The sequence below is a fragment of the Bombus flavifrons genome, chromosome 2 (genome assembly GCF_040668555.2).
Source record: "Bombus flavifrons isolate JBK064 chromosome 2, iyBomFlav1_principal, whole genome shotgun sequence".
NCBI classification, from domain to species: Eukaryota; Metazoa; Arthropoda; class Insecta; order Hymenoptera; family Apidae; genus Bombus; species Bombus flavifrons.
In genome coordinates, this window is record NC_138443.1 from 7,272,380 (window position 1) to 7,287,563 (window position 15,184).

The 15,184-nt window shown below is 34.2% G+C and overlaps 1 protein-coding gene across 1 annotated transcript in view; it reads left to right on the plus strand.

The window, feature by feature from the left end:
* Positions 1–116: 116 nt before the first annotated feature.
* hwt (SH2 domain-containing adapter heavyweight) overlaps positions 117–15,184 on the plus strand; it is a 252,780-nt gene continuing 237,712 nt past the window's right edge. Inside the window, exons 1-2 of the mRNA XM_069132416.1 lie at positions 117–425; positions 4,187–4,751. Coding sequence (XP_068988517.1) covers positions 124–425; positions 4,187–4,751 — 867 coding nt within the window. The 5' untranslated portion in view covers positions 117–123. The remainder of the gene's footprint in view (positions 426–4,186; positions 4,752–15,184) is intronic.

The window sequence follows — 15,184 nt, forward strand, 5'->3', positions numbered from 1 at the left end:
GGTGAGGGTTAGGGAAAAATGGGGGTGACGTTGCGAGTCGAAGTTGGCCGAACACAGCCGAAGCGAATCGCGAGTGTCGAGTGGTGTGGGGCGTGCATTTATTAGTCGCACGCCGGTCGTTGAATGGAGCGGGTGTGGAGACGTGTACAAGGTGCCGGGCGTCGCGGTGCCACAGCTCGCTGTGGTTGCCCTGTGCAGCCTTGTCAGCTGCACGTGGACCAACGCGCGAAACGAGGAGGCGGTCGAAAATCTCGCGGTGGACCGCAAACGATCGTGTGTGGTTGTCAAGTGCAGCCATGTCCGGTACATCCGGTACTGATTAGGGTTCGTCGTACCCGACCCGCGGTTGGCAACTGTGACTGTCCACCGGAATCGCAACCTTGTCCGCATGTACCGCGTACATCGGCTGTTCGACGTATTCGAAGGTAAATAAACATCTGTCATTGCCTGTTTTTTTCGATAACCTCCGATATTTGTCGTTCCTTCTTTTTCCGTTACCGTCCAATGTTTGGCGCGACAGTGTATGCTGTGTACACGTTGCGAACCATTATGAATTAAAGGGGTGCAAGGGACGAAGGTCAAAGTAACCGTGTGCTGATCGTATTTGCGAAGCCGTAAACGAGGCTCGTTGCGGCGCGAATATAGTGAAGTTGACATCCTTTTGTAGAGTCAGGGTAATGTGTCTACTTAGTCCTATTTTCTTTGAGTAGTTCGCAATCGAATCGTCTTATCTTGTTGATAAAATATTTTTTAAGTTTGATGAAAATACGAAGGAATGGTTATTTGATATATATAATTTTTCGTCCCAATTCTATTGTTAGACTAAAGTTTTTCTTAAAATATTTCCTCAACATATAAGATTGAAATGAAGACGAAATTACAATACAAAAATTCGAAGACTATGGTAAGGTTAACAATGGGAAGGTTAGCAAGGAGATTCCGCGATGCATCGTAGTAAAGTAGAGGGGAGAGGTTTGACTGAGGTTCGAATCACCATCGTGTGATTTTATTATACCAAATAAATGTAAGGTTATGGACTGATCGAATAGCTATTTCGAGGAAGAAATACATAAACCGAACCTTATTGCATTGTAAGTTCGTATTCTACAGGTTGCTCAAAAAGTGCATAATAGTTTCAATCTCGTATTTCTCTATTTATTTCGAAACAGCTCTATTTATTTCGGTAATGTTATATTAGAAGGAACATTTGTCAGAAACTTTTTGCTAAAAAACAGATACAAGATAATTTTATTGGATAGTAATAGAATTTTTGATACATTAAATTTATCATATAGATTAATAATAAGATTTATTAGAGTAATATTATAACGATAATTGAAATACATATATGCTATCTGCCTATAATTAATAACTAATATTTGTGTCAGGCATTGAAAAATAGAATGCACATTTATTCGCAAATTAAAATGAATAAATTATTAAGATGTGAATATTTTATTTCGTAAAATAAACACTGTCACTGTGCTACGTTTAAATGTACATGTCGTATTCACAACATTTACTTTTATTTCTTTGACTCTTCGTAATATGATTGTATGGAAACATCGTTGATGTCGACAATGTTTATTTTATAGCATAGTTGTCAGGATGCGAATTACGTTTCAACTACATGATATTCGAAATAGTAATTACATGGGTATCTTTATTTCCGTGTTAGAACCATTAGAGTGAAAAATAGATGGGTAAAAGCGTGCTTTTTTATGAGCCAAGAAAGTGAAATGCATTAATGATTTAAAATTTGCTTTGCTTTTATCAGTGTCAAATATGATTGAAACATTTTAGCAATAAAGTTTTAATAATACGTTTTACGTTGAAACCAATCAACATTGGTCTTACGAACGTAATTTTGTATAGCTTCCATCGTATCTCTTAATTAGTTTTCAAGGTAAATATTTTATTAATTTAACTTCTGGTTTATACGAGGAAGTCTTTAATAAGTGATACTTAACACCAATTTATCAGAATATCGTTTGTAAATTGTTAATAAATCGTTTGTGAAGTTTGAAATTTAAAGTTTTAAAAAGAACATTAGGTTTACTTGTGATTTAATTTTTTTATATATCGCTCTGAATAATTTTGCTTGTGCATGGTCTTTAAATATTGCACGTTTTAGCGTGCCATTTTGGTTTATTATGATCCTGTCTAAAAATGAAAGATCACAGGCTATCATATTGTTTGCGGATTATTCTTCACAATTTCTGTTTTCCCTTTGTTCCTCAAAATTACTCGTAAACCATTTGAAGAGAAATTTCATATATTTTAGTTTGATGAATCTCATTTTCTTTTAACAAATTAATAATATTACATTTCTATTGTAAGGACTATCAACGTAATAATAACTTTCAATACAACCAAGTATTATAACAATAAAATATAAGATACAAATATAAATTGGATAAATACAATCTCCTTCTGAAAATCGTTTAAACATGTACGTACATAGTTTTCAGCATAGCCACGGGCATGTAATTAAGCAAGTTGTAATGAGGTACAAATGTAGTTTCATAGTTTCCAATGTAAGATTTATCAACGTTGTGCGAACTGCTTTATCCAAATCTACTAACTCTATCCAATTAACAATAACTTTATTCATTTAACACGATATTTCTAACTTTTCTCGAATGCCAGAGAAACGAGAAGCAAATTAACAAACTTATTCCATTATTTTCTTTTTCATATTATTTAATTTATCAAAATAAATCATATACGAACAAATACTGTTTCTGTTTAAGCGAAGGATATTTATATTTATATTTATTTATATCTTTATAGCAAAAGTTGTATCGAACACAGGAAAACGACTTTAAATTCTACCAGAAGCAGATAACACTCAATCAAATCGGTCTACGTCGCAATAGATATCATAAGGATCTGGCAGAGCATAGCTGTGATTACAGGCAAAGCCAATAGCATTTGGTAGGACTTATCTAGGCTAGTATGAATCGACTGGACATGACAGAAAGCATTAAAAGCCAACAGGATTCAGCAGGATATAATATATCTTGGTACAATATGATTCAAACGTTGTAAAAATAGCCGAAACATCGGTAGAATTTAGTCAAAGTCGAGTAAGAAAAGTTAAAGTCAGTTAAATTCAAAGAAATCTGTAGGAATGCTGATCGTACAGTTCAATAGTAATAAATGGCGCCACGTTCATGCGTATGGTCATATAAAAATCAATATATAGGTCACGGTGTCAATGGCACTTACCTCCATTCTGTGGAGGTGGAATTTGATTCATAGAATTTGATTTTGATCGTAAATAACCGAATTGTATAATAACTACGCTTCCGTATTGAAGAGTGTAAGATGAGATGAGAAAGATTATGAAAGAGTTTTGGATTTAATACAAGTAATTTTCACATTCATAGATGCGATCTATATACTAGTCTTGTTTTGAGTTAGAGCTTTCATAAAATTCTATTTTAATAGTTTATACAGCATACCATAAGAGCATTTCTATTGGAAGTTATACCTCTTTAACCTGTTCTGGCGGTGTACCAGAATATTGCTGATATCAGGATTTAATGTCCTTGAAGATGGTACGCTGTTCTCTAATATTAGAGCCTTGTCGCTTCACATAGTCGCGAGAAATTCACAAGATCCAAGTTTCACCGTTTATAGTTAGCAATCTGTTTTACTGAATGATAATTACTCAGGATATTGATTTTCTTTTTAAAAACTTCATTGGTATCTTCGTATCTCAGAATCTCCAAAGATTAATTTTATCTTTTCTCGAAATCAACGTCCTTTGTAAACTTTCCAAAATCCTTCAACAACAGCGTGTACGAGGACAACAAAACGTTCTTAGTTACCTCACAAAACAGGCCAAGAACAAGCATGTAAAATGATTTAATAATATATATAAATCATTTTTTTTAAGACCCAAAAAAGTTCAAAAATATAAACAATGTACTCATGAAAATAAAAGTAACCATTTTAATACCAAAAAACCATATTTTTCCATATTTTTGCATCGTTCTTCCCCATCATACGAGAAGCGGCAGAACTTTCTTGATTACCCGATATACATTTTTGCATATCGTGTCCATTCTGTATATTTTAACGCTTTAAATGCATAAACATTGCGTCCATCAATTCCAACCTCTTTCAGCGTAAGATATTCTTGTCTAATTCTATATCACATTCGTTGCATGTTGCACAGATGCGACTGTCCAGAACGACCTTGTCGACATTCAGCAGGAAATGGTGGTACGCGGCACCGACTGCCAGTTCAATCCTCTTCACCCACTTTTTCTCAAGCGAGCCAGCCAAACCAACAGCAGCAACAGCAACAGCAGCAGCAGCCGTGCGAGTGCGCCGAAAGAATAAACTGCACTCACACAGGCGGCGGCGAGTGCGAGTGCGGCGAGGAAGCAAAGCCATGCTCGCACACGGTCAGGCAACGCCGGTCGCGTCGCACGTGCGACTGCAGTGGAAGTGGCACGCAACCGTGCAGCCATAAGCCACAGCACGAGGGACGGATAAAGCGTGTTAAGTGCCGCGTGAGGCGCGCCGGTTGCGCCATGGCCAGGTGTACCGCGGAACTCGCGATGCTGCACCTGCATTGGGGTCTCGCTACCGAATGTGCGCCCTGCAGACCGCGTGCACTCACGCGACGGCTCTGCAGGAGGCAGCAAAGCGACAACGAACTCTACAGAAGCAACAGCTTTAAGTTTGAGCGGTTCGAGAGGAGCAAGGACGAGTGCGCGACTCCGCTGCGGAAACAGGTGAGTCTGCTTTACGATTCCCTTAAGTCTGGAACTAATATATCAAATATATACCTTTGAGGTACGAGTAAGATACAAAATTTTATTTCGATCGTTTCGGAGTTAATCCTTGACTGACGGAAATTATAAGTCAGCTTTATTATGAGTGAAGAATGTTTATTTTATAGCAATGAATAAGTAAACGAAGGGAAACTATTTTCATTCCTGTGTGGTAATAAAATTTGCTTAAAAAATAACGTTGCTCGTGTACTTTGATAAGATAATTAAGGGTGAATAAAATTACATTTATGAAGAAATCAATGTTATCTTTTAGAGAGATAAAAATATGATTGATTATTTTTATCGTACAGAATTAATTGTTATAATTTTCGCATATTTATGTAGATACACATTAGAAATTGTTTATAGTTAGTTATAGCGTTAATGAGTTTGTGAATTTTCACTTGCTGCATGAATCATTATTCATTAGTTGGTGGGATATGAAGTTTAAATAACCCACGTTGGCGTTCTTAGGATGACGACGTTATAGTTATTGTTAGATAATAGTTAGAATATTGATCTTTTTTCGAATTAGTTTAATGTTTGTGATAATAGAATCACAGATATTTCTCTGTGTGACTTCTTTTGGTAATAGGAGTCTGAAGTATTATTTCATTTTATTTAGACGTTATATTGGAGAAAAAACGTGGAGCAAGTTTCGTGCTTTCTCAGAATGCGCTTGGATATGCATAACGAAACTGTTATTTTAAATGGTTGCTACGGTTTGAAGTATTTTTTAAACGAGAGGGAGTGACGTTAACTCACTCCAATTATTCGTATGTTTTATTCTTCTATGCGGAAATGCTTTCTTGCATTTATAATGAACGCAATAGCGTAATTTTTTTGTTTCCAGATACGTGGAATTGAAATGAAGTTGTTTGAATGCGCATAATAGATATGCATTGTCATTCACGGAACACGAGCTATTATAGTATCACGGTAAATGTCTATGCTTTTGTTCGTATCGAACTTTTAACTTCGTGTTGATTAAGTCGTTAAAACAATTACGCATTGATTAAAAAATTTTATAATATGCGATACTTTATTTCGAATCTTCAATATTTGTTACAAGCCCGAATGAATGTTTCAAATACGATCACGTTAATTATCGTTAAAGTTTAACGAGCCAATTTAGAAGTATCGTATTGAAGCTGCATCGTACGTTTGTGAATCGTGATACCAGGCCAAACAACTGAAATCTTTGTTAACCGAAGTAGCTTTATTAAATGAAAACCCGGACCAGTTCACTTGCATGAGAGCTCTGTAGAAGGCAGTAGAGCGACAACAAGTTCTACTTTGGGAACAGCTTTAAGTTTGAGCGCTTTGAATGCAGCAGGGATTGCTATGGTATTTCACTTAGCGTATAGACGAGTCCTCGCGGTATACGCTTCGTTGCCAATGGTAGTATATGATTTTTTATTCGCGTATTACTGCGTTCTATTCGTATATAATAAGGAAAATAGGACACAGAAAATCTATCAGAATTATTATATATATACTTTTCTTTGTAAGTATTAAGATATACTAGTATTAAGTTAAAAGTTAAGTATTAAGTTAAAAGTAGGTAACTATTAGGATATACTATGGAAAAAACGATTAATTGATCAGAGCTTTTCATTCGTGGAAAATTACGATCCAACATAATACTTATTCATTGAAGTTGTTTGCAAGAATCGCATTAACGTAGTAAATTGCAGTAATTATATATTGGTTAATTATACGTTTATAGAATAGTCGGATATATATAAGGAAAGAAAATGCCATTTTATTATATTAAATTAATGAGATTACTATTATACGGGTCATATTGAATAATTCTTTAAAGTTTTAATAAATTCATAATGATTGTATCTTAATACTTATCAACAGGTGTATACGTCATTATACATTACATACTACATATATTACATATTATTGAAAAATTGTTTCTCCATGTTAATCAAATCGAATATCGAGATACAAGTTGTGTCACGCCGTTGCTTAAATCGGATTTTCGTCTATAAAAATTCTTTCGTCAGCAGTTTCAAGAGTTCGACCGGACGAAGGTATTCTACATTAAAGAAACTATTTTGCTTTTACTGTACAAAACGTGTCCTCAGGCGAATACGATGAAGATTGCACCTGCGACGCTATATATCGGATAAGACGCTTCTAGGGATTCTATCTCTGAAAAGAGAATTTAAATTGAAGCAAGATGGAGTTACACCAAGTTCGTGAATACGAAACAGTTGAAGCATGTCGCTTTTATGATATCCACCCAGCGGGAGGAAGGTTTCTTAAATGGATTTCACGGCGTGGTGATACCACGATGCCGAAATTTCCTGCAAGAGATGGATGCAGGTTACACGGTTACGTGGGCGGAAAACTTTTGCTACGTCATATTCGATATTGAATAACGAACAGAATCGAACGCTTTTGTAACGTACCTTCTTGCTCACATCGAGATATGAAATACTTTAATACGTTCGTTTCTATTGAGAATTAGAATCCAAAACCAATAGTACGATGCATTGAAATATATTTGAAGCAACTAATTAAGGTGTTAAAAATAATAATTTAAAGGGAAAGTTTCTATCCTATTAGTACTTATTTATGTATATGCTGTTATTTAGTAGAGTTTATATTAGATCTTGATTTATGTTTACCTGGAACTGCTGCAGTAGTATAATCGAATTTAGTCCGACATTTAGTACCACTTAAATGAAGGATAGTTAAGCGAAGTAATTTTTAATTAAGACTGTATAAATATCATTTTCAACTATTTAAAAATCTATTGTTTTGACTTTTTCAAAAATATCTATTATTTATCTTTCAAAAGGTCACGTAGAGAATCTCTTGATAGTTGCATTGCAACGGATCATGTACATAGAAGGAATTTTTATTTTAAAATAAATATTACTATATGTGGAACGTTCGACATAAAGAAATTAAAACACCCTTTTTCACGGATGAAGGTATTCAAGTTTGAAAAATTGCTTAACAGCTATGGAGTATAGAGTATGGTAACACGATTGGCGTTCGCGAAAGTAGAGAATGGGAAAAAAGTGACAGGACGGATTATACGGTTATTGGAGAATCTTTGTTTTTTCATGTATTATATGTACCTACCTCGTTTTCACTGTTTTCTGTGGTTGGAATGTATGTTCTACCTGAACGCTGTCTTTATAACGGCTATTGGCAAAGTCGATATCACGTTATAGGCTTAAGGATTGTCACCTGAATCTCTGCTCGACCCTGTTATTTTCATAGAAAAATTCAGATAAATTGACAAAGATAGTACTAGAAATTTGATATTGTCGATATTATCATTAATACTACATAAACCAATCGTTGATATAGGAAAAGTAAAAAGAACATACTTCTCATATTTGACGCCAAAAATGTAGAAAGTCTTCACCGTAAAGAAAATTATTTTCCAAGAGATTCATCAAAGCGAATGAGTTAAGTATTGAAATACCTATTTATGTACAAAATACATAAATCTCTTATTTATTTTAGAAAGTATCTTATTACGTATTTCATTCTGACTCCTATGAAATGAAAAGGCTCGCGTTTGAATTGATCGGTTACTCATCTTATAAAGTACAGAGAAAACGCGTCTTTGTTTGCCGAGCATTTGCATCAAACTTGTACTCGTCGCCGGTGCGGATGGCACTCTTCCGTCTGTATGTACTACATATATATCGTTGAAGCTTTGCAACCAATTTCAGTTTACTGGTAACAGCCGTTTGTGTGCGTTAATACACTCACAATAAAATTTTTATGCCTTGTGAATGACTACTTGAATATGAAGTACGTTTAACGAGACGATGCGGTCCCTGCTCACCCTGTTAATAATAACGAATAATTATTCGTGTACCCTTTATTTCTGGGTGGCAAAGTGCTCTTTTCAAATACCATCTAACTTTTCGTTGCAGAAAGTGCATCAAGATTCTGAAACGAACCATTCAGCTGCAATGGTGTCGGGGGAAAAAGAGAATTTCCATTGATTTTCCAGACAAAACTTTTGAAACGGTTAAATCAAAGACATTTATCGATTAATTCCATGTTTCTATATAAAAATTTCGATGTGAAATTTCTCTTTTTTAGCAGCGAATATAATGCTCGGTTTGAAATGTACAATGCAATCAAGAAAATGCAGTATATCGTATGATTGTTCTTTCTTTGTTTGTTGTTTCCAATAATTCGTCGCAATTTATATCTGGAATGAATTACTGAGAAGCTGGCATAATGAAATGCTATATCTGTTATTATTATATTATCGTAGGAAAATTAATTATACATCAGAAATAATTGTTAATACATCAAAAGCATTACTTTCGTACAAGCTGATTAAGATGCATTTTTGTATCTTTATAAGCTTATGACATTGATAGAGATAGCTTGTATAAATTTAATATCGATTTTCTAAAAATTTTACTCGAATGGACAAATTCCGTTAATGTGTATACTTTGAACCGCAATCGTTTTGTTCTATTTAAGAATTCAGTTTCGCGAGTGAGCGAGTCCTTTCAATTTAATATTATAATGAAGGTATGCCGGGTGAAAAGAAACGAATGAAGTCAAAGAAATCGGCTATAATAAATTATAGTCTACGCGTTTGCTCGTTTCATAAACCTAATTATTTTTGGTACAGCAACGCGGATACGGTTTATGAGCCGTGACTGAGAGAATGCGTCTCTTATGCATCTCACGCCACGTGTTCATACTAAATATAATGCTATAACGCTGTTCAAATTTATTCCTCCCTGTGTAGAGATTCGAATAACTCCCAGAGCTTTATTATAATTATTATATATGCGCGCATATTAGCGAAATTAATTATAGAAATCGATATTCGTTTCTTGATTTTTCTCTTAATATATAGAATGTCTCATTTATAATGGACGCGTAAATTATTTTCTCTGGTAATTGAAAGCAAGAACAATGTTTAAATAATTGAAAAGTTCTTAAGTAAATTCTTGATAATATTTCCTTATTTTAACTTCCAGAAATCAATTTAGTTATTTGATATATAAATATATTCGAATAAATATTAGGTCGTCCGAAAAGTTTCTTTCGTTTTATACGGAAATAATGGACGCACAACATTTTCCGTTTTATATTATTTTATCGAATTACATGTGATCCATTTTGTTCTATCAAAATAAAGATCACAACGTTCGACAGATTAGGTTTCATGTTTGTATAAAGATGCGTTGTTATAAAAGACGTGTCTGTAGAAGAAAGACACTTTTCGGACAACCTTATATATTTTATTTATAATTATTACTAATGGACGATTTAACGATAACGTAATACGATTTTATGGTATACTGAAGATTTCGTATTGATTTTATTGGAACGCCTAAGAATCACGTCTAAGGGTCAGTGTTCTGGTTTCGTCGTCGCGAAGAGAAGAGACGTGCGTCTTTTTATTTCCCCCTTTCAAGTTCGTTGTAATGTAATTGTATTCTTTTCTTTTGGGGACAAGCTCCAATTGGAGCAATCCTTTGTGTTGAAGCTCTGCTCTCGTAGTTTGACAACGAGTTTTCCCGGCAATTAAGTTGTGTAAAAGCGTACGCTTTAACCGACACTGTGCAGCGAATATTAGTTTCTTTTGCACTTTGGAAAAAAACGCTTGCAAACATTTCCTCGAAAGTTTGTGCGTGCATTACCGTCGAAAAATTTCTTTTATTTCACAAAGAGCTATATATACAATGAATACATATCTGTATTCAGATTTATAATATTTTCGTAACATTTTCCCTTCTTTGCAAATATTCTCAACAGGTATAATATACTTTTTAATTTCCTTTTGCTATACTGTTTGTTTTATGATTGTCTTATAATTGGTTTTGTAATTTTATTGTAAATTAAAATTCGTTTTAATTTTATCGTATCGTGCAATTGTATAAAGAATAAATGGTTACGGAGTGCATGATGGATTATTGCAATCGGATCTGCAATTAATCGACGTACAAGCTGATCGAACGATTTTTCTTTGAAAGGGTGACCGGGGGGGGGGTGAAACCTGTTTCGCTGAAAACAAATGATGCCACTTTAATTTATTTGCCAAACAACGACAGTAATTTCATCGCAACGTTGTAACTAGATTATTTTCACGCTAGGGCCATGGCGTGGCAAGGTGCTTTCTGCCAGTTCAACTAACGACATGGATGCCCTATCTTAATTAATTACTGCGTGTAAGGAAGAACTTAATGAATTTCGTACAATGCTACGTCACGATAACGAAGCGCACACGTGAATTGTGTTTCGCGTTGAAAAATGACGTTTAATGAGGCAAGTAATTAACACGAAAGGAATCCGACGCTGTTAATTATTTGATATCTAATTTAAAAATTGAAATTCATATATGTATATATATATATTAAATACTATAATTACAAAATAATTACACGAATTACATAATATTATTCTGGCAAGATTTTCATAAAATTTTTTTATTTAAAATGTATATTTCTCGTTTACTCGCGGAACCTTATTACTGAATCAGAATTTTCCTATCTTTGTTAATCTTTCCATTTTAATGTTACTTTACGATTGAAGAGGGACAATTTAATATAAAGTAGCTACAAGTGAAAAGAATTCGTTAGGTCGAAAAATATAGTCGACGAAGTTTCGTAAAAGTTAAACGTATAACTTTTAAGACATATTAATGCTATAAGTTACGAAGAGAGGTGATCAATATATATTTTTTTATAACGTGGGATCATTTGGCAACGTACTGAGAAATGAAAAATATAACTTATCGCGTGCTTCCCTTATGCTCTTCATTTAGAAGATAAGCGAAAATAAATTTGTAGAACGATTAGGCGATAGATCAAGTAAAAGAGAGTATCAACGTCTGAATATTTCATATAGTTTGATCTGTTTGATTAATCCCTACGTTGGTTGGAAAATCGACTAAAAGAAGGTGGTTGAATTTGAGTTGGAGATAATGAAAAGTGGAAGAGAGATTTCTTCATTTTTACAAGGAAATCGATTCCTTGGGAACTGGCCCAGTTTCAGCCAATTACCGTCGTGTTCCTTTCTTTTCTCGGCACCCAGCAACTTTCTATGTGTTAAATAAGTAGTTTGAGAATACGTTCAACGAAACGCGAAACACCACGCCAACGAAATCTTCCGTATTGCCACGTCTAAGAATAGAAGACAGGAATGAAATTTCATGAGTAATGTAAATGCGGTTGAACGTACATCGTTGACTAGAATCTTCAAGAATAATCAATACACTTTGCTGCATATACATTTTTTAAGTTATTCTAATTGCATTCTTTGTCGCTTGCAACGTTTGTAAATGCTTCGGTTGCCACGATATTTCTTTGCGTACGTGCAACCTGCGAATTACTATGTTTCCATACTCTTTGATACTTCGACGACACATTTTCTCACAGATGTTTGCGAATGTACCAATTGTACATATTTACCTTTTTATATAAAACTTGCTTCTCAGATCGCGTTGTTAGATCTTTTCTTCTCGTATTCACGGTGTGTTAAAAAATATTGAGCTTAAACTAATGTCGAAAGAAACTTTAGATTGATTGAAGCCCTAATTTAAGAGTCATTTTAAATATTTACATAAACTAAATAGGAATAAAATGCATATGCAGTTGTCGTATTGAAAGAACGAAGAATTGGTATGTAATGCCGATTAATCAAATCTAGATTTCTTGATCATGGGCTAAAAGCTTAGGTTGAAAGCATACGCTAAAAGCATAGGTTAAACGCTTGTTTTAAAATCACCTTGACATCGGCCATGACGCTATGAGATTAAATGAAACTTAAAAACAGCTGTATAATACTATTTAAAAAAATATCGATGACTTTTTAAATAAATAAGCTTGTAAAAATAGTCGAACAAAAATATCAACTTCGGATATTTTTTTCAACCCCAATAGAAATGTTTAGATATCCTGGTTCTCATGATTAATTTCCTACTGAATTTACATAATTTACATTGTATCATAAAAATTCATCATAAAATAAACGTCTCAAGGTTTTAGAGCTATTTCGTGGTTGTACAAAAGGATCCATTTGCAAGAGGAACGATGTTCCTTCTTCATAACGCCTGGCTCGATTATTTCGTTTGTGAGATTAAAGCGTCCACCATCAAACACCAATGTTTAATGTGGCCGCAAAATTTCGTAAGCCACTTCCCGGAAGTTGTCAACGTTGCAATCCTTTCGACCGTGTCTCAAAGAGCCGGCCTTATTATACATTCTATTCCCAAATTTCATTTTATGGTTTTCCTTTGGTCTATCCTTTGTGCTTTTTACAACAAACACTGTGCTCGTGTCCTGCTTTTAATCAAGTATTATATTTACGCGAGAGGAGAACCGTTTCCCCCTTTTAGTAACAAAATAATTTACGTTCACTTATACTTTGTCTTTATTTTTATCACGTGGTACATTCGATAGCATAAACGTCGTTACAGATTAATTGATTAATGTTTAATGATTTTCACATTTAACTTTTTTGTTAACGTTTCGTATAGAAAAGAGAGGAGTTTCTTGTTCAAAAGATTTCTTTATGTATCCAAAGAAAAGGCTTATTTTTGCGCGTCTTTTGTGCCATTGTTCCTCAATTTTTATTGTGTCTCTAAAATACAAAGATTTATGAAAGTCTGTCATCATGACATGCTTGTGTCACGAAGTCATTGCGTTACTCGCAATAGAATTTCTCGTGGGAATTTTTCCTTATACAATGATATTCCTCTCAGCTTTCCTTCTCTCGACATGCGAACATTTTTCACCGCCGCTGTACACCGGTTTCTATTATGAATGAAAATTTTACGATACTTGTGAAAATGTGTTGCGCACCATGGTAGCTTGCGATATATGTACAATGAAGTTAGTTTCTTTTCCTAAATGAAAGCTTTGAGCAAACTTTCCTGCTGTTTAAGAATAAAATTGAAAAAAAAAGAAGAGAAGAAACGCTTTGACGTCGTCATGAACGGAATCCTGTCTCCTAAGAATCAAATTACGAACGAAATATTCGCAAATTTATATTCATTGTCAAACTTATTTCGAACCTATTAAGAGTCGTTAAGCGGCTTGGAAGTAAAGAAATTTCAAAGGAAGTTAGATCGTGTTCTCTTGATCCTCAACTTTGTTCGATGTTCGACGTAGACATTTTTTTCTGAAAATTAGTCGTCGCCCAAGAAATTTTTCGATATTTAATATCCCGTGAAATTAATCATTACAAGTTCGTTTAGATTTTCTCGTCGAGTTGCTCGATTTCCTAAAACTCGAATGAAACATATGTATTCATCGATTCGTACAAGTAGCATCGGAAATGAGACCATCGTATGAACGTCATGGTGTTATTGATTTCGCTGTATTAACTGATCCGTTATTTCGTGTTTTACTGCCTGTCTCATGGATATTCAACGCAAAATCAAAATCAGAATTCGAACGGTTATATTCGTTTGAATAAGTCGTTTGTTCGTAATCTTTCGTGCGTTAATAAACATCACGAACAGGATATTTCCAAACATTGATTTTAACCAGAAAGAAAAATTTTCCCTGTCAGTTATTCGCTTTATTTAAACACTATCGGTTGATATATCGAAAAATTTCCAGGGAGCGCAGATCACTCGATAAATTCTACTTCAAATTTAAATCAATGACTCGAATGCAACTACATAAACGTGTAGGTACACGCATGAGTTTACGAATTGAATTTTTGCTTTGTGTTCCGTTTATTTTTCATTAATTTCTATATACATGTATGGATGTATATATTTATGTACGTTGATGGATACGAAACCACTTTTGCAATGGAATATCAACGTAAGATACAATTGCACATCACGAAAACCGAGAAGTTTCCCTCGTTCAAATATCTATTGACCCTTGCCACCAAAATGAACCCCCGAGTAAACGAAAGAGGCAAAGGAAACGAATTCGTTTCGCAGATGAGTTTTCCCTTTTCACAGGTAGTCATTACTGCAACTAGCCTCGAGCAGTTTCGCGTTATACGATCCTGTCATGATAGTCACGATACAATATATAACGTCATTTATTAAGGAATAATTGAATGAATTTTTCTTTTATTTTTGATCCTAAAATGGACGATCAAGACCAAAAAAATTTGTTTTAATGGAATATTTGTTACAGAAGAAACAAGAGTTGCAAAGTTACGGGGGTAAAGTTAATTTTCCAACGTGCAAACCTTCACAATCTATCATTTATAATGACTTTTCAGATTGTTAGCTATATTTATAATACTGTACTCCCTTTACTTTCAGTTTATCGTTGATCAACTGTAATTAACAATTCAATGATTTTTAAGTTTATACATCGTTACACGCAATCACAGTCGTGTCCAGTGTCCAAATGTTTTCATCGAATTGACAGCTGAGCTAACATCGATTGCATTCTGATTCCGCATTT